The sequence below is a fragment of the Somniosus microcephalus genome, chromosome 24 (assembly GCF_052327205.1).
Source record: "Somniosus microcephalus isolate GS21.2 chromosome 24, FLI_Smic_1.0, whole genome shotgun sequence".
NCBI lineage: Eukaryota > Metazoa > Chordata > Chondrichthyes > Squaliformes > Somniosidae > Somniosus > Somniosus microcephalus.
In genome coordinates, this window is record NC_141010.1 from 35966539 (window position 1) to 35991038 (window position 24500).

Consider the following 24500-nt stretch of genomic DNA (forward strand, 5'->3'; position numbering starts at 1 on the left):
GCCAGTGGCTCTCAGGCCATTCATGAAGTGACACACAGCAGAAAGCTTGAATTGGATCTAGACCAGGAATAAAGGCTATGTTAGACTGGAGAACAAACTGCTTGGGACCAGGGAAAGGCTGCGTGAGATCTCAGAGTCAGCTTTAAAAAGATAAACATTCAGAGTAGGATTAGGTTGTCATTCTTACAACTGGTACAGGTTTGGATTGTCTCAGTCCTTGTTCTAGCGCTTAAAAGTCCTTCTACAAGGACTTCAGTTACATGGATAGACTGGAGAAGCTGGGGTTGTTCTCCTTAGAGCAGCGAAGGTTGAGAGGAGATTTGATAGAGCTGTTCAAAATCATGAGGGGTATGAGCAGAGTATATAGAGAGAAACTGTTCCCATTGGCAGAAGGGTCGAGAACCAGAGGACACAGATTTAAGATGATTGGCAGAAGAACCAAAGGCGACATGAGGAAGAACTTTTTTACGCAGCGAGTGGTTAGGATCTGGAATGCACTGCCTGAAAGGGTGGTGGAGGCAGTCTCAATCAAGGCTTTCAAAAGGGAGTTGGATAAGTACCTGAAGGAAAACAATGTTCAGGGCTACGGGGAAAGGGCGGGGGAGTGGGACTAGCTGAAGTGCTCTTGCAGAGAGCTGGCACGAGCTCGACGGGCCGAATGGCCTCCTACTGTGCTGTAACCATTCTGATTCTATAAATACAAAATAATATACCATATACTCAAAATTGGCATTAATTGAGCATGAAGAAGGTAAATGAGGGAAATGTAAATAGCATGCAATTGCTCCTTTAAAATTGAAGAAGTTAAATTAAATTGTGTTGGGGGGTGGTACAGGGAACTCCAAACTGTGCATAAATTCAGGTTATTCTACATACAGGCTGAGCAACAGATTAGCTCCATGATCATAAAACATGATAGCAATTTTTGTCTGGACAGTTGTGAGTGGAATTTGGAAGCCAGATACTTGCCTTCTTGATTTGAATGAGGGACTTGGCCATACAAACCAGAAAAGTCCCAGGTTTGTTCCTGGTCTAAGCTGCTGGCATTATATTTGGCCACCCGGGCATGGGAGGATTAAATCTGCCAGGATTCCTGCTCATGATTGGTATCCAGTGAATTGATTTAGATAGTAATGGGGACTTCAGATGGGATTGAGTTCAGCTGCAATAGCATCAAAATCAAATAGACTTCTGACAGTGACTGACAAGCTCATGCCTGATGAATGGTCATTTGGACAATATATCTGAAGGTACACATTGGTCTGGAAACATACCCTAGCAAGGAGCCAACACCTTCAGAAAAAGAGGGGAAAATGGAAACCAAAATAAAATTGACTTACATGAAAATAGGCCATGTCTTTAAAAAAAACAAGAGTGTCACATCAGCAATTTTGACATTTTCTTTGGTGTTCACAGCATAAGTAACTCAATCATGCTTCCAGCCTGTACCAGTGCCACTGGCAAGCTGGTGCTAATGTTAAGCAGTGATGCCAGGTATTGATATTGCCCAGCAGTGCCTATACCAGTAGTGCCAATGCTTGCAAAGCTGGTGTCAGGCATTGCCTATGCTTGTCACGCCAGCTGTGGCTCAGTTGGTAACACCCTCGCCTCTGAGTCATTGAAGGTTGTGGGTTCAGGTCCCACTCCAGGGACTTGAGCACAAAAATATAGGCTGACACTCCAGTGCAGCAGGGATGGAGCGCTGCACTGTCAGAACTGCCATCTTTTGAATGAGACGTTAAACCGAGGCCCCATCTGCTCTCTCAGGTGGATGCAAAAGAACCCATGGCACTGTTTCGAAGAAGAGCAGGGGTGTTATCCCCGGTGTCCTAGGCAATATTTATCCCTCAATCAACATCAGATTATTTGGTCATTGTTGCATTGCTGTTTGTGGGAGCTTGCTGTGCGCAAGTTGGCTGCCACGTTTCCTACATTACAACAGTGACTACACTCCAAAAAGTACTTAATTGGCTGTAAAGCACTTTGGGACGTCCAGCGGTCGTGAAAGGCACTGTATAAATGCAAGGCTTTCTTTGTCATGGTAATGCCAGGTAGTACCCAAACATAGAAGATAGGAACAGGAGTAGGCCTTTCGGCCCCTCGAGCCTGCTCCGCCATTCAATGAGATCATGGCTGATCATCCAAACTCAGTACCCTGTCCCTGCCTTCTCCCTTGATCCCTTTAGCCTTAAGAAATGTATCTAACTCCTTCTTGAATATATTTAATGAATTGGCCTCAACTGCCTTCTGTGGTAGAGAATTCTACAGGTTCACCACTCTCTGGGTGAAGAAATTCCTCCTCATCTCTGTCCTAAATGGCTTACCCCTTATCCTTAGACTGTGACCCCTGGTTCTGGACTCCCCCACCATCGGGAACATCCATCCTGCATCTAGTCTGTCTAGTCCTGTTAGAATTTTATAAGTTTCAATGAGATCCCCTCTCATTCTTCTAAACTCCAGCGAGTATAAGCTCAATCGACCCAATCTCTCCTCATACGTCATTCCTGCCATCCCAGGTATCAGTCTGGTGAATCTTCACTGCACTCCCTCCATGGCAAGAACATCCTTCCTCAGATAAGGTGACCAAAACTGCATACAATACTCAAGGTGTGGTCTCACCAAGGCCCTGTACAACTGCAGCAAGACATCCTTGTTCCTGTACTCGAATCCTCTCGCTATGAAGGCCAACATACCATTTGCCTTCTTAACCGTCTGCTGCACCTGCATGCTTACCTTCAGTGACTGATGCACAAGGACACCCAGGTCTCGTTGCACTTCCCCTTCTCCCAATCTATTGCAATTCAGATAATAATCTGCTTTCCTGTTTTTGCCACCAAAGTGGATAACCTCGCATTTATCCACATTATACTGCATTTGCCATGCATCTGCCCAATCACTCAACCTGTCCAAATCATACTGGAGTTTCTCAGCATCCTCCTCACAGCACACATGCCCACCCAGCTTTGTGTCGTCTGCAAACTTGGAGATATTACATCTAGTTCCCTCGTCTAGATCATTAATATATATTGTGAATAGCTGGGGTCCTAGGACCGATCCCTGCAGTACCCCACTAGTCACTGCCTGCCACTCGGAAAATGACCCGTTTATTCCAACTCTTTGCTTCCTGTCTGCCAACCAGTTCTCTATCCAAGTCAGTACCTTGCCCCCAATCCCATGTGCCTTAACTTTACACGCTAATCTCTTATGCGGGACCTTATCGAAAGCCTTCTGAAAGTCCAAATACACCACATCCACTGATTCTCCCTTATCTATTTTACCAGTGACATCCTCAAAAAATTCCAATAGATTAGTCAAGCATGATTTACCTTTTGTAAATCCATGTTGACTTTGTCTGATCCTGTCACTGTTTTCCAAGTGCTCTGCTATTACATCTTTTATAATACCAAATCATACTGGTGCCTATGCCAGTGGTGCCTGTGCTGGTGGCGACAGAACCAGGCAGTGTTAATCACCGGCAGTGCCACGGTGCTATGCTGGCAGTGCTTGGTGCCAGCCGCCCTGGCGCCAGCTCCGGGAGCCATGATACCAGGCATTGGCTATGCTGGCAGTGCTTGGTGCCGGCTGCCCTGACGCCAGCTCCGGGAGCCACGGTACCAGGCATTGGCTATGCTGGCAGTGCTTGGTGCTGGCCGCCCTGGCGCCAGCTCCGGGAGCCACGGTGCCAGGCATTGGCTATGCTGGCAGTGCTTGGTACCAGCCGCCCTGGCGTCAGCTCCGGGAGCCACGGTGCCAGGCATTGGCTATGCTGACAGTGCTTGGTGCCAGCCGCCCTGGCGCCAGCTCCGGGAGCCACGGTGCCAGGCATTGGCTATGCTGGTAGGTCCATGGAATATGCTGCCCCAAAAAGCTGTAGAAGCTACATCATTACATAAATTTAAAACAGAAATAGACAGTTTCCTAGAAGTAAAGGGAATAAAGGGTTATGGGGAACGGGCAGGAATTTGGACATGAGTCTAGGTTCGGATCGGTCATGGCCCTGTGGGTAGCGGAGCGGGCCCAGGGGCCATGTAGCCTGATCCTGCTCCTATTTCGTGTGTCTAATTCTGTTAGATTCAGGAGATGGTTTTGTGATAGTGGATTGGCTGTTAGGATCAGATCAGCCATGATCTTATTGAATGGCGGAGCAGGCTCGAGGGGCCGATTGGCCTACTCCTGCTCCTATTTCTTATGTTCTTATGATGCCAGCCGCCCTGGCGCCAGCTCCGGGAGTTGCTGGGTGCTGCTGGCGGAGGGACTCTCTTGCCCCCGCCTCCTTGTTCCGGAAGCCGGTGCCGGGCTGCAGGTGTGGGGAAATGGCGGCCGGTGACTGCGATGTGGCGATGGCTCCGGAGCCCGGTGCAGCCGGGGAGGCGGACGCGGAGAGGTACCGGTAGGCGAGGGTAGGGGGAAGTGGGATTGCCGGAAAAGCCAGGCCGAGGGACCTCAGCAAGGGAACAAATCAAAACCGACTAGAAGCCGGGGCTCCGGCGGCTCGGAGCCTCGGCCTCCAGTAGAAGCGCGGCCAGGTTTGGGCCTCGGCCTAACGGCGATTTCAAGTCCCGGAGACGGGATGTGGGCCTGGAGCAGGCGGTTAGAACCCGGCCCGAGCAACGAACGAGCCGCGGCTTCCAGTCGAAGAGAAAGCGGCAGCTGCTGGCAGGAAAGGCCGAGGCCGGGGACCATAATTTGGGCCCCAAATCCTCAGCAACGAGACCGGGTTAAATTCCACCCGGGCCGGGATCTGACCGAATCATTCAAATCCTTAAAAGAAAACATAAAATATATTTTGGAATGTAAGAATATTCTATGAATTACTGAAAACAATTGACTTTTTAAAGCTTGGTGCTGCAACTGTCCTTTGTTTATGTTATTCCCATGTTGGGGTCCCGCCGCTAAATCCATCAGCATTTAACTGTAATTTATGTGTTAATATTTCTTTGGGAGTCTCGCTAGTAAATCAGTCAGCATTTATAATTTGTAATGTATTAAGCGCTGGGTTTTATACAGTTTTTTTGTGACTAGAAGGAATCCGGTTCTCCAATACTGTCGGTGCCCACGTGGGGTTTCGTATCAAGAAGGAAACGGGAGTCCCCCTGAAAGACTAGAACCTTCCACTTAGAGCTCATATTCATATGTAATCTGCATTTTTCCTGAGCTCAGCATCATACTCGCTCTACCCAAGATGATAATTTCAAAGTGGTTCTGTAGTTATCAAACATTGATTTGCTCAAATCAGATACATGTGGTGTGGGTCAAAATGTTCCAGGTAGTGCAGTAGCCAGATATTACTCACTTTTTTGATGAATTCTTTCTTTCTGGTTATATAAAAGTCCCCCCCCCCCCCTTCTCTTCAGAGATGATATTCTCTGGAAACTATATCTCCATTGTATCCACTTGGAGATTGATAAATTCCTCGGTCCTGTGACTTAAATATTGTATTTGTTTGGAGTGAACTCCTGAATGTGGCGCCAGAATTTTCTAAATTGCTGATGGGCAGATATTGGAATTGTAAAACCAGTCCTTTGAATATAGAAGATTAAGGGGTGATCTAATAGAGGTGTTTAAGATGATTAAAGGATTTGATAGGATAGAGAGGGAGAGCTAGGCTGTTCAGGGGCGATGTCAGAAATACTTCTTCACACAAAGGGCAGTGGAAAACCCCTCTCTTCCTTCCCCCACTCCCCACCTAAAAAATGCTGGGTTAATTGAAAATTTCAAAATTGAGATTCTTAAATTTTTGTTAGGCAAGGGTATTGAGCATTACAGAAACAATACAGGTAGATGGAGTTAAGATACAGATCAGCTATGATCAAATTGAATGGCAGAGCAGGCTCGTGGGGCTGAATGGCCTACTCTTGTTCCTATGTTGCTTTTAACCACTGACTATTGATTGTTCTTTAAGTCTCTTGTTTCTTTTACTCCACTCTTCAGAGATTAACTTGTCCCGAATGTAAGTAAGCATTTACTAAACCATGAAGGTTGATCACAATGTAGGATGTTAAAAGATGCAGAGTATACTCCTGATCTATTTTCTTAGAACTGTACACATTGTGACATACTTGCCTTTTCACAAGTGATAATTGTAAAATATTTGCAAATTCACAAGTAATACGGTGTTGTGAAAAGAGTATATATATATAACGCAAGGGACTAGAACTAGCTCTTTCAGAGCTAGCCAGAGGGATTGGGGATTGAATGGCGATTACTGTGCTGGAACAATTTGTGATTATTCTATTTGCTATTTCACAAGTGACAATTGTATTAAATCCAATGTACAGTTAGCATTTTGAGCTATTCTGCTATTTCTCTTTTCTCTGGTGTACATCAGGAGTCTTTGGGACTGCTCTGATTCTGTGGAATTCATTTTTCCCCCTACATCTAGTGAAGGCCGTTAATATCAAGTAGCTTGAGTTAAGTTAGTCAATCTTCGATAAGAACTCTTGCTCTGCAACAGCACGGAAAGAGGCCATTTGGCCCATCTCGCCTGTCTTGGCTCTCTGAAAGAGCTATCCACTTCGTCCCATTCTCTTACCATTTCCCTGAACTTTTTAAGTGTTTTCCCAAATTTTTATCCTTTTTTAAAGGCTGTTATGGATTCTCTGCACCCCTGTAGTGTATTATACATGCTCTAACAACCCTCTGTTAAAAAAAATCCTAACCTCTCCCTACTTTTGGTGATGATCGTCAATTTATCCCTCTTGTTTCCAATTCACCAACCAGTGAAATTAATTTTTCCCCAATTTATTTCAAAACCGCTCGGTGTGCAGGGCCATACCTACAGGTACAGGTAAGGTCAGGTGTGAAAAGGGACTTGCGTACAGGTAGAGAAAAGTGTGTACGGGAGGACCATACCTGCAGTTAGAGACAGGTGTATACAGAGCTTTACCTACAGACTCTAGCCTCAGTTCATTAAGTAATTCCTTCTCGCAGCCAACCCTGTGGGTGTCTGGGGAAACCCTTTCTATGTCATTGAATTGTGCTATCGCCGGACGTCCACTGGGTCATGTGGAGGAGAGTTTGAGCAGAGAGAAATAAATTAAATCCCATCCTTCCTTGAAAAGCCAGAGGCGAAAAAGGGTAGTTGCTCAGAAGTTCATATCTAAACATTAAGCTTTGTAGATAAAGGAGCTTTGTCTGAATTATGTCAATATTTTTTAAGATCCTGATTTTAAGATGTCGGATGAATGCCTCTTTGTTGCACTTTTAATTTATGTAATACTCATTCTTTTAGATAAGTGACTTGAAGTTGCCTAATATGTGACATTAAAATGTTATATTGGTAATTATTATCCTGTGGGTGGCAATATTTTTTTCTGCAAATGCAATCCACCTTGCTCTGGTGATGAAGGGCTACACATGGATTTCATGCTAAGGGTATCTATTCTTGAGCACTCCTGATGCCTTGGTTGGTAAGCCCAGTGTGCAGCTGGGTCATTCAGTCCAGGAAGTACCCGGGTTTGATCCCTGGTTTGTTTTATTCGCCCGTCTGAGCCAGGATGGGTAATTAGACGAGAGCGGGGAAGAAACAGCCAGAGTTTCCACTCTTGATTACTGTTTAATCTCCCTTGCTGGTAAGCATGTGTGTGTGTGTGGCCACCAGGTGAGGACAAGATCAAACTCGACTGTGATGCTTTCAACAGCCAAATAGTCTTTTGATACTCGCTGTTCAAACTCGCATCTGAATGAGTGGCTGACCAAGTGAGTGCAGCTAGTTGCTGTGGAATTCTTCCCATGCAAGAGTGGCTTCTTTGTGGGGCAATGGGTGGGTGGTGGCCTCCTCTCAACACACATCTTGATGGCAACACAAATCTGACCAAAACTTAATTTTTAAGAAGTCTGCATACAAGTTTGTGTTTGAATGGCATGTTGAAACACCAAGGAACAGCGGGCCGTATGTGGTTTGGTGCCTGAACTTTCCCGTATTTCCATGCTGCGATTAGTGGGGGCAATTATGAATAAAGGAAGAAAATGATACTGTTTTTATGAAGGTAGAAATTGTTCATTTTTAGTAACGCTTGCTAGGGTGTTACTGAAAAAGGATAATCTCTACCCTTCTAATAAAAAATGTCATTTTCTTCCTTTGTGGTGATGAATCCACATGAACTGGCGGCCCGGCTGTAAAGAAAGAACTTGGATGTCTGCAACGCTTCTCGTGACCTCCGGACGTCCCAAAGTGCTTTACAGTCGATGAAGTACTTTTGAAGTGTAGTCATTGTTGTAATGTAGGGAAGCACAGCAGCCAATTTTTGCACAGCAGGCTCCCACATACATAGAATCATAGAATGGTTACAGCACGGAAGAAGGCCATTCAGCCCGTCGAGCCCGTGCCGGCTCTCTGCAAGAGCACTTCGGTTAGTCCCACTCCCCTGCCCTTTCCCCAGAGCCCTGCAAATTTCTTTCCTTCAGATACTTATCGAATTCCCTTTTGAAAGCTGTGATTGAATCTGCCTGCACCACCCTTTCAGGAAGTGCATTCCAGATCTTAACTACTGTCTGCGTAAGAAAGCTTTTTCTTAGTCGCCTTTGGTTCTTTTGCCAACCACTTTAAATCTGTGTCCTCTGGTTCTCGAGCCTTCTGCCATTGGGAACAGTCTCCCTCTATCTACTCTGTCCAGACCCCTCATGATTTTGAACACCTCTATCAAATCTCCTCTCAATCTTCTCTGCTCCAAGGAGAACCCCAGCTTCTCCAGTCTATTAACATAACTGAAGTCCCTCATTCCTGGAATCATTCTCGTAAATCTTTTGTGCACCCTCTCTAAGGCCTTCACACCTTTCCTAAAGTGTGATGCCCAGAATTGGACACAGTACTCCAGTTGGGGCCGAACCAGTGCTTTATACAGGTGGTTCATAATTTCCACACTTTTGTACTCTATACCTCTATTTATGAAGCCCAGGATCCCGTAAGCCTTTTTAACCACTTTCTCAACCTGCCCTGCCACCTTCAGTGATTTGCGCACTCATACCCCCAGGTCTCTCTGTTCGTGCACCCCCTTCAGGATTGTACCATTTAGTTTATATGTCCTCTCCTCATTCTTTCTACCAAAATGTATCACTTCACACTTTTCTGCGTTAAATTTCATCTGCCACGTGTCCGCCCATTTCACCACGGTCTTCCTGAAGTCTTATCACTCTCCTCACTGTTCACTATACTTCCAAGTTTTGTGTTATCTGCAAATTTTGAATTTGTGCCCTGTACACTCAAGTCCAAGTCATTTAATATATATCAAGAAAAGCAGTGGTCCTAGAACCGACCCCTGGGGAACACCCCTGTATACCTTCCTCCAGTCTGAGAAATAACCTTTCACCTCTACTCTCTGTTTCTCATCACTTAACCAATTCGTATCCATGCTGCCACTGTCCCTTTTATTTCATGGGCTTTAACTTTGCTGGCAAGCCTATTATGTGGTACTTTGTCGTACGCCTTTTGGAAATCCATGTACACTATGTCAACCGCATTACCCTCATCAGCCCTCTCTGTTACCTCATCAAAGAAATAAATCAAGTTAAACATGATTTGCCTTTAACAAATCTGTGCTGGCTTTCCTTAATTAATCCACACTTGTCCAAGTGACAATTTTGTCCCTGATTACTGTTTCTAAAAGCTTCCCCACTACCAAGGTCAAACTGACTGGCCTGTAGTTGCTGGGTTTATCTTTACATCCTTTTTTGAACAATGGTGTGTAACATTTGCAATTCTCCAGTCCTCCGGCACCACCCCTGTATCTAAGGAGAATTGGAATATTATGGCTAGTACCCCTGTGATTTCCTCCCTCAATTCCCTCAGTATCCTAGGATGCATCCCATCCGCTCCTGGTGATTTATCTACTTTAAGTACAGCCAGCCTTTCTAATATCTCCTTTATCAATTATTATCCTATCAAGTATCTCCACTACCTCCTCCTTCACTATGTCTATGGCAGCATCCTCTTGGTGAAGACAGATGCAAAGTACTCATTTAGTACCTCAGCCATACCCTCTGCCTCCATGCGTAGGTCTCCTTTTTGGTCCCTAATCAGCCCCACCCCTCCTCTTACTACCCTTTTACTATTTATAGGCCTGTAGAAGACTTTTGGATTACCTTTTATGTTGGCTGCCATTCTATTCTCGTGCCCTTTCTTTGCCTCTCTTATTTTCTTTTTCACTTCTGATCTGACCTTTCTATATATAGCCTGATTCTCAGATGTATTTGCAACCTGACACCTGTCATACGTGATCTTTTTCTGCTTCATCATATTCTCTATCTCTTTTATCATCCGGGGAGCCCGGACTTTAGTTGCCCTGCCTTTCCCCCTAGTGAGAATGTACCTCAATTGTACCTGAACTATTTCCTCTTTAAAGGCAGCCCATTATTCCATTACAGTTTTGCCTGCCAATCTTTGATTCCAGTTTACCCGGGCCAGATCCGTTCTTATCCCACTGAAATTGGCCTTCCCCCCCCCCCCCCCCCCCCCCAGTTAAACATTTTTACTCTAGATTGCTCCCTGTCCTTTTCCATAGATGATATAATCCTTATGATACTATGATCACTGTTCCCTAAATGTTCACCTACTGACACTTGCTCCACTTGACCTACCTTATTCCCCAGAACCAGATCCAGCAATGCCTCCTCCCTCGTCGGGCCGAAAACGTACTGATCAAGAAAGTTCTCCTGAACACACCAGAAATTCTTCCCCTTCTCTGCCCTTAACACTATTATGATCCCAGTCTATATTTGGATAGTTGAAGACCCCCGTTATTACTACTCTATCGTTCTTGCACCTCTCTGTAATTTCTCTGCAAATTTGCTCCTCCGTATCTTTCCCACTATTTGGTGGTCTATAGAATACACCTAGTAGTGTAATGGTACCTCTATTATGTCTTAACTCTAGCCATATAGATTCTGTCCTTGACCCCTCCAGGACATCCTCCCTTCCAGCACTGTCACGTTCTCCTTGACCAATACTGCTACGCCGCCTCCTAACTTTCCTGAACACTTTATAACCAGGAATATTTAATACCCAATCCTGCCCTTTTTTGAGTCAGGCCTCGGTTATTGCCATGTGCCTGCAGCATACTTGCCTCGTTTACTATGCTTCATGCGTTCACATACGTACACTGTAAACCCATCTTAGACCATCCTGTATTCTCTCTTAGTTTGACCCCACCTAATACTTTACTGTTTCTTACTTTAGTGCTCTCTGCCTCAATCCTTTGAGCACTAGATTCCCCTTTCTAATGTTACATCCTGGTGCCCATCCCCCTGCCAAATTAGTTTAAACAACATTGGGATAAATGACCAGAAAATCTGTTTTTAGTGATTTTTATTGAGGGATAAATTATGGTCAGGTCACCGGGAAGAGCTCCCCTGCTCCTCTTTGCAGTAGTGCCATGGGATCTTTTATGTCTCCCTGAGAGAGCAGACGGGGCCTCGGTTTAACATCTAAAAGACCATTCTTCATGTGAAGAGCCTGCCAGCACTCACTATCTTGTGTAGATAGTGAATGTTGGCAGACTCTTAATCCATAAGGGTATTGTAGGCAAGCCTGATCCCTTCTTCACCCAACATCCACATATGCACACTTCTACCAAGGGTCACTCGGCAACATTCAATATTGGGAACCCTGGCTGGTTTTCCCCTGACGTAGCTAATTGTGGCATCCTGCGCGCTCCTCTGGCTGAGATCAGCTAACTCACTGCAGGCAGTGGATTGAACCTTGGACCATCCTGTTTGTTTGGCTCAGTAGAGAAATACATCTTGTGGCGTCATACATTGCCAATGTTAACATGAAATTCTCAGTTAAGTATAAAGCGAATGTGTGAAATTTTCTGAGAGCATTCTGAGCCAAAGAGCTTAGGATTTGCTCCAGCTGCTCACATAGTGTAGGCCATGTCAGTCAGATGTGTTACATGGCTGAATTTGAGTTTGCACACCTGCCTGTTTATGAAACTCCCATGTTCACACCAGGGATGCCTTGTGAGCTGGAAGGTGATAAGCAGTGGCTGCCGCTCCTGTTTTTCTGTAATCTCCTGTCACACAGGCATATTTTTCCCCAGTCCACCTTGGGCTGTTTCACAATAACTGAATATTAAATGTATAAAAGAGATCGATCTATTGTGTGATTCAGCTTTCAGTTTTGGATGATCTGATAAACCAATTTTTTTTCCAAAGGGCACAACTCTTCCATTGCTTAGAATGTGATCTAATCTCTGGATAAAAATAAAGAAAAAGATATTAAATGGCATTTGTAGGTAAAAAAGGATGCCGGGCAGGGTTCAAATGAGTTATAAACCTTTGGAGCTTTGTTTTCTTACGCTGATTCTCTCAATTAGATTACTCTCTCATAATTGATCTGTGGCTTCCATTACCATAACTTGGACGAGAAGGTGGTAATACCAGTATAGTAAAATGATAAAATTAATTGTTGTGTTGATTATTTTATCAATAGCTGTAATGTGTTTCCCATGTGGTTAAAGGCTTTCTGTAGAATGCTGTCTGTTTGTATGTTTCATATGGGACTGGCTTATGGACGAGCGCTTCTCTTCAATACGCCCAGGTGCAGGAACAGGGAAATCTGCTTCATGGTGTGTAGCCTGTGAAGAAGAGGAGAAAATATAGTAATATTTCGAGTCAGGTTTTTGGGAGCTGCAGTCCTGGGTCACTGAAGTCAAATTCTCCAGGTTTATGACAACCTGAAGCTTGGACTCTGAATCAATCTTTAAAAAAATGATGTTCAGATTATTAAAATGTATATATTCAGACCATCTGCACAGTACTTGAGCTGTACTGTGGGTGCTCTACTTGTTGAATTGCCACAAATCAGTTAATAGCCAACCAACAGATGCAAAATATCAATAGGTGTAAAAGGGCTAATAACCAGAACAGAGGTTATAACTGTCGTCGGGGGGGGGGGGGGACTGGCTGAGGCTCCTTTCTCTAGAAAAGCGAATGCTGAGGGGTGACCACCTTCTTTCGTATGGTAGTAGCAAAACAAATCAGATGTCAATATCGAAGTCAGATATCCAAGCGAAAGCTTCCGGCGTAACAGCGTGGATATCTTGTAGGCTGCCTGCGAATTTCCTCTGAGGGCAGTGCTCAATGATGTGCTCCAGGGTCTGATTAGGAGCTCCACAGTCGCATGATGGGGATGGTTGTCCACTGTTTGCGAGGAAGGTTTGATCCTTCAGGTTGTACTGTGGGGTCCTCTATAAGGAATCCATTCCGTATGCCACAGTTCTTCCAAGCATTTCGCCATTGAGATAAGAAATGTGGGACATGTAAATTTCAAAAAATGATACAAAACAGGGGCGGGGGGGGGAACAGCCCTAAAAAAACAGAAAATTACATGCGAACAGCACAATGTACTCTATGCAATTCAGTGCAAACAGTGTCACATCTTATACATGGGTGAAATAGGGAACACTCCAAAAACCAGACTTACAGGGCACCTCAGTGCCATTAGAACAGAAAATAAAGACAAAGCCATTACAAGACATTTCATGGAACATGAGGTCTAATCCCTGGAAATTATGGGGCTTGAAACCAATATGAACTGGACACCCCTTAAAAAGGAAAAGGAGAGAGAAACACTGGATTACAAAATTAGAAACACCGTCTCCAAATGGCTTGAATCAAATATAATGTGGAAAAGCCCTCTGCTTACCTTAACCTTAAGAAGCCTTCCGTGAACCCTAACCCTAGCCCCCTGCTGACGCTAATCCAACCATTAACCCTAACCCCGGTCCTTAACCCCTATCCCTAATCTAAGCCCAATCCCTAACCATAGGGGTGACTTAATGGAAGTCGTTGGGATTATGAAGGGGTTTGGTGGGGTGGACGTAGAGAAGAAGGTGGACTTCTAGAGGAGTCCAAAACTGGAGGACATGAATGTAAGATAGTCGCTAATTAATCTACTGAGGAATTCAGCAGACACCTCTTTGCCCAGAGTGTGGTTACTTGCTACCACATGGAGTGGTTGAGGTGACCAGCAAAGATGCATTTAAAGGGAAGCTTGGGAGAAGGGAATAGAGGGTAACGCTGATTGGGTTGGATGAAGTGGGGTGGGAAGAGGCTCATGTGGGGCATTAACACCAGCATTTCTGTGATATAAATACTATGCTAGATGTAATATGATAGAGCTGCTGGATGTAAACACCCTCTGATTTGAGCGACAGTAACTGAAGCTGATGCTTTATTTAAGCATAAAGAAAGGTACTGATTTTGAAAATTGCAGTTCCAAATTGATAGTTGCATTGTAGGATTATCATTCATTTCACTTATTTACACATTCGTTTGGCTTGCTGACATCAAACTGAATGCAGAATTGCTAGCAACTGATGTCTGGTGTTTATTTGCCATGAGCTGATCATACATTAAATTCTTCTAGTGACGCACTGAACGTGGGTTTTCTGCAACAGCAAGGATCCACCCACTGTTGATTGTAGCAGGCAGCTTCTACAGTATACAGGCCGGCAGGGGACAAGGGCTGCCCAAATAAGAAGTGCGCGACATATGCAGCAAATTTAATATATTGTAGATAGTACAGATCATTTATTAAAATACCCCCGTTTCCAATTATGTTTATATGTCTTGTCTCTCCGGGACTTTGGAGACTGATGGTATGAAAGTCTCTCGGATAGAAAGAACGAACTTGCATTATATTGCATCTTTCATGGCCTCAGAACATTCCAAAGCACTTCACAGCAAAAAAAATTACTTTTGAAGTGTCGTCACAGTTGTAATGTAGGGAACTGCAGCAGCCAATTTGCACACAGCAAGGTCCCACAAACAGCAATGAGTTAAATGACAAGATAATCTGATTTGCTTGTGGTGTTTGAGCGATAAATCAGGACAGAAGCTCCCTTGCTCCTCTTCGAAATGTGCCATGGGATATTTTACATGCTTTCTCAGTACTGCACTGAACTGTCAGGCTAGATTACATGCTCAAGTCCTTGAGTGGGGTTTGAACCTGCAACCTTCTGACCATTGAGCTAAGGCTGACATACCAGCCATTCTCAACCTATAGTGTAGAAAGGTCCATGGCACAAAACGTACTGAAAATTCAGCTGTAGTTAATTCTAAATTAGCAGTCTGAGAGAGTGCAGTAGGAAGTGCTGTTTAGAAGGCAAATGGTATGTTGGCCTTCGTAGCGAGAGGGTTTGAGTACAGGAACAAGGATGTCTTGCTGCAGTTGTACAGGGCCTTGGTGAGACCACACCTTGAGTATTGTGTGCAGTTTTGGTCGCCTTATCTGAGGAAGGATGTTCTTGCCATGGAGGGAGTGCAGCGAAGATTCACCAAGCTGATACCTGGGATGGCAGGAATGACGTATGAGGAGAGATTGGGCTTGTACTCGCTGGAGTTTAGAAGAATGAGAGGGGATCTTATTGAAACTTAAAATTCTGACAGGACTGGACAGACTAGATGCAGGAAGGATGTTCCCGATGGCGGAGGAGTCCAGAACCAGGGGTCACAGTCTAAGGATAAGGGGTAGGCCATTTAGGACAGAAATGAGGAATTTCTTCACCCAGAGAGTGGTGAACCTGTGGAATTCTCTACCACAGAAGGCAGTAGAAGCCAACTCATTAAATATATTCAAGAAGGAGTTGGATATATTTCTTAAGGCTAAAGGGATCAAGGGGTATGGGGAGAAATTGGATGATCAGCCATGATCGCATTGAATGGCGGAGCAGGCTCGAGGGGCCGAATGGCCTACTCCTGCTCCTATCTTCTATGTTAGAGGTAGGGTTGAAACACTGAGTAATGGGAGATTTAACCACAACCACTTAAATTTGTATAGGGCCTTTAACGTAAAGAAACTTCCCGAGGCACTTCACAGATGGATGTTGGAAATGGAAACTGAGATGGGAAGCTACTGATTAACAACAATATGCATTTATGGGAGATGTGATGGAAAGCTTAGATGGCTGTGGGAAAGCAATGCTGGATCTTCACTTTTAGCCTCCAGCAGGTCTGTAAGAGAACAATTCTTCTCAATTCCAAATGTGGACCTGGGACAAAAGCTGAACCAACACAGTGCTTCCCAGTCATTATGCAATGTTACGTTATGACTCAAACACGCCAGTGCACTGAATGGCTTTAGCGCATTGTAACAGCACAATTGAGGGCCACTTGCGCTAATGGCAGAAGGTAAAACCCTTGAATATCGATGCTGCTGTTAAATCCTGGGAGATTAGCATCTTTATCTTAGTACTATTGACTACAGGAGACCCGTGTGTCAGCAGTTGATGGCATGCTCATAAAGTAAAAATGCCTTTTAAACTGCATCCAACCAAAGCTGCATTTGTTCTGGGTCCTTGCTGTATGAGAGAACTGATCTGTTCCCCTCCACTGGATGGCCCTTTTAACTAGTGCAAAATCCACCCAAGAAGTAAGTTTAATTTGTAAAACAATTTTTTTTAAATGTAGCTACTGATGAATTCTACAGAAAGCCGCAGCTTTGTGTTGCCGCTAAGTTATAATCAAGTGTGACGCTAAAAGCTACCACGCCGATCAAAGGTAACTTGCCTGAAGCTTTACCTCTGGATTTTAGCGGCTAAATCGTACACCGATAATAGTTATTTCTTTGTCCTTCATCCCTATTGTTCTTTTAGCCATAACTGCCTGCAGCAGTGGGAGAACAAATGACTTAAAAAAACAATTGTTTGTTGGATTTGCCCTTTTTAACAACCGTGACTAAAAATGTGGACTAGTGTTACGTGTTTTTGGACTCAAAAATCAATGCTGTTATAAGAACATATATTGGGGCTACAAGAAGGAGTAATTTGATCAGGAACGCTTACAGTTTTAACATCTTGAGAGTCTGGAACATTCGGTGATGGCTTCAACAGTGCTGTGCTCTAATGTTACTGTTTCTATGTATAGATGAGGGTCTTCAGTATTTCACACACTCGTCAAGGACATTCATGTACTGTGGTATTTGTTTAAAATACTCTTCACCAGAACACAGTGCTTTCCTTGCAAGCTGGGGGTAATCCAGGCTTGCTTTCAAAAAGCTTTTTAGGGATTTTCCCTTTGCAGCTCCCACTAATTTTCCTCAGTATTTCGTTAAGGTACCCCTAGGAAAATGTCCTACATAATTTGCATTCTATTCAAATCCTTTCCAGTTACTTCCTCTTGATAGAGAATCTTCTGGAAAAGTGAGTCAGCATCGAGTAAGTTTCACAGGCCTTCCTGGTGGTGGTTCACTCGAAACGTGAACCTACCTTTCACTTTCACTTACTGACGTACTGCTGTGCATTTCCAGCATTTCCCGTTTTGATTCCAGATTTTCAACCTTCATTTTTCTTTGCTAGCTCAACTTTCCCCTTGGTTAATGGTTTACTCCTGTAAAAGTGATCAATAAAGGGAGACAGCAGAGTAGTCACAGGTAGTCAGGTGTGTCTCCTCCAGAAATACACTTCAGTCATATCGTCTTCTGTAAATTGTAAATATCTGCAAACTTCAAATGTGCTGTCCTAATCTGCAGGGAAGGACACGGGAAATGTTCCCTTTAAACTGTGCGGCCACGCTCTCTGGGGCAGCCGGCTTGCTGGCTTTTCATTGCAAAAAAGGCCACGCATGCATTCATGGTATTTTGAATGGGCCGCCCACCCAAAACAAAATTACTGGAATATTGGACGCAACTGCAGAATTTTGAGCATCAGCCTAATATTTAACCTCTATGCTTTTTAAGGGGTAGATTTTGGGACCACATTCAATGGAAATTTCAATTTAAAAACAAAATTGTTCATAAAGTAACACTTGACTCTGTTTGTGTTGGTCTTGGAGCAATTGCTACAGATTCACGGAAGGGTTTTGTGTTTTGGCATATTTCGAGCGTGTTTTCAGAACTGTGCTGAAATATCTGAAAAGTCATACCTCTAATATCCATTTAAAATTACTGTCATATATGTGAACAGCAAGCTTTTAATTTTTTGAAATTTGGTATAATTATCAGTGTTGTTATCTATTGAAACAATACTGTGAATGTTGACTACATCCTCCAATTGTTTTCTGTTTTGTACAGAAAACATTTGCGGAAATACTTCCCTCTCTCTGCCCTTACTGAATCTTCTCAGTCGCAAATTAATTGTGATGTTGGGCAGTGCTTGCTTACTTCTGATTGCTGGCGTCGCCAGGAAATCCCTGCGAACGTGGGATGGTGGTGTTGCGTAGTATGCCATTGAAATACTATTGCAGTCTACTGTTAATTTGAAGTCACTTTTGCTTTAAAAAATCATATTCTCCAGCAATTCAAATTAACATAATTTGAATTAAGCAACTCCGAATTAAGATTAGACTAGTGCGTTAATTATGCTACTTCAATGTTAGAAGCTGCTTTATTATTGTAGTAATTAACCAATTCTTTTTAAACCACGCCATTTTAAATAAAGACAAAGTTTTGGCCTCTTTTATTTCTGTACTCCCTACGATCCCTTTCCCTTCTGTTCTGTTGTCCCTTTTTTTTTACTGCTTTCTTTCTCTATTATAATATCTAATATAATCTAAAATATTTTCATAAACGGACTTAATCCTTTTACTGACCTTCATTCTTCCTTCTCTTGGCTCCCATCATCCATTTTGGTGGTGGCAAAAACTTAAAAATATGGCCCGTCACTGATAGCGCCCAGAAAGCCATCAACAGTACTTTATCGAATGAGTATACTTATTGGTGATCCCCCAGATACTGGCTGAATGAGGAAACTTGGCCAAGGAACTGCAAGGGTTAATAGGATAAGTGAAGCATTATGTTTGCCCCAAAATTGTTGTGGTCATATTTCTGCTGTATTCCAAATTCAAGTAGAATAGAATATATGATAAATAAGTTGCCCCCAATAATTGGCTATGGATTATTACTCACATTTAAAGTAATTATGTCATGGTCATTGATTCTTCTGTGTAGACGCCACCATGCATCTGGATATAGTACAAAACCGTACACTCTCCCAAGCTCCATGGGGAATCGAGGGATATGGGGATAGGGCGGGAAAATGGAGTTGAGCTCGAAGATCAGCCATGATCTTATTGAATGGCAGAGCAGGCTCAAGGGGCCGTATGGCCTACTCCTGCTCCTAATTCTTATGTTCTTAAGCTGTGCAGTACACCAAATAAGCAATAATTAGCATGATTCCAAGACCTTAATCTCAGCAAGGAGTTTCAATAGTTACAAAGTTTATATAGTTAAAACATTTACTGTTAAATTGTTCAAACTTTGTCCTTACAATTTATACTGTGATCTGTTTTTTTTTATTCTTCATTCTCAGGAAGTAGGCACCACTGACAAAGCTAGCATTTATTGCCCATCCATAGTTGCCTTGAGAAGGCAGTGGTGAGCCACGACCTTGAACTGATACAGTCTTTGCGGTAAAGGTACTCCCACAGTGCTTACATAAGAACATAAGAAATAGGAGCAGGAGTAGGCCAATCAGCCCCTCGAGCCTGCTCCGCCATTCAATAAGATCATGGCTGATCTGATCCTAACCGCCAATCTACTATCACTGAACCATCTCCTGAATCTAACAGAATTAGACACACGAAATAGGAGCAGGATCAGGCTACATGGCCCCTGGGCCCGCTCCGCTACCCACAGGGCCATGACCGATCCGAACCTAGACTCATGTCCAACTTCCTGCCCGTTCCCCATAACCCTTTATTCCCTTTACTTCTAGGAAACTGTCTATTTCTGTTTTAAATTTATGTAATGATGTAGCTTCTACAGCTTTTTGGGGCAGCATATTCCATGGACCTACCACCCTCTGAGTGAAGTAGTTCCTCCTCATCTCAGTTTTGAAAGAGCAGCCCATAATTCTAAGACTATGCCCCCTAGTTCTAGTTTCACCCATCATCGGGAACATCCTCCCCGCATCCACCCGATCCAACCCCTTCACAATCTTATGTTTCAATAAGATCGCCTCTCATTCTTCTGAACTCTAATGAGTAGAGTCCCAATCTACTCAACCTCTCCTCATATGTCCATCCCCTCATCCCCGGGATTAACTGAGTGAACCTTCTTTGTACTGACTCGAGAGCAAGTATGTCTTTTAAGTATGGACACCAAAACTGTATGCAGTATTCCAGGTGCGGTCTCACCAATACCTTGTACAACTGAAGCAATACCTCCCTATTTTTATATTCTATCCCCCTAGCAATGAAAGCCAACATTCCATTGGCCTTCTTAATCACTTGCTGCACCTGCATACTAACCTTTTGAGTTTCGTGCACCCGGACCCCCAGATCCCTTTATACTTCAGTACTTTCCAGTTTCTTGCCATTAAGATAATAACTTGCTCTACGATTTTTCCTGCCAAAGTGCATAACCTCACACTTTCCAGTATTGTATTCCATCTGCCAAATCTCTGCCCACTTACTTAGCCTGTCTATGTCCCTTTGCAGGTTTTTTATGTCCTCCTCATTCACTACTTTCCCTCCCATCTTAGTATCATCTGCAAACTTTGATATGTTACACTCGGTCCCCTCCTCCAAATCGTTAATATAGATTGTAAAGAGTTAGGGACCCAGCACTGACCCCTGTGGAACACCACTAGTTACTGATTGCCAGTCCGAGAATGAACCATTTATCCCAACTCTCTGCTTTCTGTTAGATAGCCAATCCTCTATCCATGCCAGAATATTACCCCCAATCCCGTGATTTTTTATCTTAAGCAATAATCTTTTGTGTGGCACCTTGTCAAATGCCTTTTGGAAGTCTAAATACACTACGTCCACTGGTTCCCCTTTATCCACCCTATATGTTATTTCCTCAAAGAACTCCCGCAAATTTGTCAAACATGACTTCCCTTTCATAAAACCATGCTGACTTTGTCCTATTAAATTATGATTATCCAAATGTCCTGTTACTGTCTCCTTAATAATGGACTCCAATATTTTACCTACCACAGATGTTAGGCTAACCGGTCTATAGTTTCCAGCCTTCTGTCTACTGCCCTTTTTAAATAAGGGCATTACATTAGCAGTTTTCCAGTCTGCTGGGACCTTTGCTGATTCCAGGGAGTTTTGGAAAATTATTACCAATGCATCCACAATCCCTACCACCACTTCCCTCAAGACCCTAGGATGTAAGCCATCAGGTCCAGGTAATTTATCTGCCTTGAGTCACATTATTTTACCGAGTACCAGTTCCTTAGTGATTTTGATCGTGTTTAGCTCCTCCCCCCCCCCCCCCCCCTATAGCCCCCTGTTTGTCCAGTGTTGGGATATTCTTAGTGTCTTCTACTGTAAAGACTGATACAAAATATTCATTCAGTGTTTTTGCCATCTCCATATTTCCCACCATTAATTTCCCGGTCTCATCCTCTAAGGGACCAACATTTACTTTAGCCATTCTTTTTCTTTTTATATAACTATAAAAACTCTTACTATCTGTTTTTATATTTTTTGCTAATTTACTTTCATAATCTATCTTCCCTTTCTTAATCAATCTTTTTGTTACTTTTTGCTGTCTTTTAAAGTTTTCCCAATCCTCTATCCTCCCACTAGATTTGGCTACCTTATATGCCCTTGTTTTTAGTCGAATACTATCCTTAATTTCTTTACTTGGCCACGGATGGCTGTCTTTTCTTTTACACCCTTTTCTTCTCAGTGGAATATATATTTTTTTGGAAGTTGTAAAATAACTCCTTAAATGTACACCACTGATCATGTATCGTCTTACCCTTTAATCTATTTTCCCAATCCACTCTACTCAATTCCGCTCTCATACCTTCATAGTCTGCTTTATTCAAGCTTAGCACGCTTGTTTGCGATCCAACCTTCTCACCCTCTCATTGAATATGGAATTCAACCATGTTATGGTCACTCATTCCAAGGGGATCCTTTACTAGGACATTTTTAATTAATCCTGTCTCGTTACACAGGACCAGATCTAAGGTTGCGTGCCCCCTGGTCGGTTCAGTTACATACTGCTCAAGAAACCCATCCCTAATACACTCAATGAACTCATCCTCAAGGCAGCCCTGCCCAATTTGATTTGTCCAATTAATATGATAGTTAAAATCCCCCATAATTATAGATGTTCCCTTAGTACAAGCCTCAACTATTTCCTGATTGATACTCCGTCCAACAGAGTTGCAACTGTTCGGAGGCCTATAGACTACGCCCACTAGTGTTTTTTTCCCCTTATTATTCCTTACCTCCACCCAAACTCTTTCATTATCCTGATCTTTTGACCCAATATCATTTCTCTGTATTACAGTGATTCCTTCCTTTATTAACATAGCCACCCCACCTCCCCTTCCTTCCTGCCTGTCCTTCCTGATCGTTAAATAACCTGGTATGTTTAATTCCCAGGCATTGTCACCCTGCAGCCATGTTTCTGTAATGGCCACAAGATCATACCCATATGTAGTTATTTGTGCCATTAACTCGTCTATTTTGTTACGAATGCTACGTGCATTCAGATAGAGAACTTTCAAAGATGTTTTGTGACACTTAGTTCCTGCTTTTGCCCTTTTTATTACTTTACCTTTTACTCCATACCTTCTGCCCCTTCCTGACACACTCTGGTTTTTAATTTCCCCACTGCTACCTAAGTCTATGACCTTCTCTGTTGTCATTTTTATTATTTGCTCTCTAGGAACTTCCCCCCCACTAGTTAGTTTAAAGCCCTCTCTACAGCCCTAGTTATATGATCTGCCAGGACTCTAGTCCCAGCACTGGCGAAGTGAAGCCCGTCCCAGCGGAACAGCTCCCTCCTGCCCCAGTACTGGTGCCAGTGTCCCAGGAAGCAAAACCCATTTCTCCCACACCAGTCTTTGAGCCACGCATTTAACTCTTTAATTTTATTTGTCCTAGCCAAATTCGCTTGTGGCTCAGGTAATAATCCAGAGATTATTACCCTTGATGTTAAGTCTGTGTGTTCCAGTTGTATTAAGATTAATTACTGACACAGACTACAAGAATAAAGTTCAACAGGTCTTTACTAGTTGGAGGTCAGGACTATACTAAATACAATATCACTACACAGTACTTATATACCGGTGGTCACCACCGGTATTACGTATACAGCAGCCAGAGAAAGTAGTACATCTCAAGGTGGAACAGGCTTAAGTTCTCTTAAGGTGGAACAGGTTACATACACCACAATCCTCCCTTTTTAGCTTAACAGTCATATCCCCATTTAACATAACATAATATAACATATATACATATATAACTTCAGGTATAAACAGTTCAAAGGTTCAGTCTCTCAGGAGGCCTTCTGATTCGGTTTGGATAACTCCTTTCAGTGGTCTCTGATTCTTGTTGCTGAGGTGACTCTTCTTGTTGGTTTCCTATGTATTGGACGTCATCATCAGGTACAGTCCCTGCCGAGGTAGATGCTTCAGGTTCATTAACGTCTTCCACAGTTGTCTCTGTCGCAACCATGGGTTCGACCCTTGCTCTTGATTCTACCAGTTGATCCGCATGACGCCTTATCACATTGTTACCAATATCTACTGTGTACATCAGAGGTCCTTGTCTGGCCCGAATTGTTCCGGACTGCCATTTTTCGTTTCCATAGCCCCTTGCCAACACTGGTTGTCCTATGTCGAAACTTCGAGTGGACTTGTTATTAATATGCCGGAACTGTTTGTTTTCCACTTCCCTCCGCACATTTGGTTTTAACAAGTCCAACCTGGACCGCAACCTCCTGTTATAAAACATCATGGCAGGACTTTGGTTAGTCACTGCATGAGCGGCGTTTCGATATGCCATTAAGAAATTGTCCACCTTGTGTTGTAGCGGAATCTGATCATCGTTCATGGCCTTTATTGCCTTTTTGAATGTTTGGACAAATCTCTCGGCCAACCCGTTTGTCACCGGATGATATGGGGCAGAGGTATAATGTTTCACCCCATTCTTCTTTAAGAATTTTTGGAATTCTTCCGACACGAACTGTGGTCCGTTGTCCGAACAGATCTGTTCTGGCAATCCGTTCCTTGCGAATATTGTTCTTAACACCGCAATTGTCTTTTCTGAAGTAGTGGTATTCATCTTGATCACTTCTGGCCATTTGGAATGTGCGTCCACCGCAATTAGGAACATGGAGTCCATGAATGGACCAGCAAAGTCAATATGTACGCGTTGCCATGGGGCTGAAGGCCATTCCCATGGGTGTAGCAATGCGATCGGAGGTGCATTTTGCACTTTTTGGCACCCAGCGCAGCTTTTTGTCAACTCCTCTATCTGTTGGTCAATGCCCGGCCACCATACATAAGCCCTAGCAAGACTTTTCATCTTAACTCCCCCCAGATGACCTTCATGCAGTTCCTTTAGAACTCTTTCCCGTAACTTGGGAGGAATAATCACTCTTGTCCCGTACATCAAAGTACCATGGCAGACGGACAGCTGGCCTCGCCTTGCCGAGAATGCTGGTAACAGAGGATCACCATGTGTTGGCCATCCCTTCACTGTCACCTCGTAAACTCGGGACAGTGTCGGGTCGTTCCTGGTTTCTCTTTCAGTACTTGCATTTGTGACTGGTAAACACTCGATGATGGTCGAATGAAATAACTCAACAG

At 43.5% G+C, this 24500-nt stretch overlaps 1 protein-coding gene across 4 annotated transcripts in view; it reads left to right on the top strand.

Annotated features, from left to right (window-relative positions):
* Positions 1 to 4240: 4240 nt before the first annotated feature.
* dnajc7 (DnaJ (Hsp40) homolog, subfamily C, member 7) overlaps positions 4241 to 24500 on the top strand; it is a 61493-nt gene continuing 41233 nt past the window's right edge. For 3 of the 4 annotated variants that reach the window (XR_015073462.1, XR_015073463.1, XM_085966498.1), the window contains exon 1: positions 4241 to 4390. Coding sequence is in view for 1 of the 4 variants with exons in the window: in XM_085966498.1 (XP_085822624.1) it covers positions 4314 to 4390 (77 nt within the window). In the remaining 3 variants the exon portion in view is untranslated. The remainder of the gene's footprint in view (positions 4391 to 24500) is intronic. The other variant, XR_015073464.1, reaches the window with a different exon arrangement.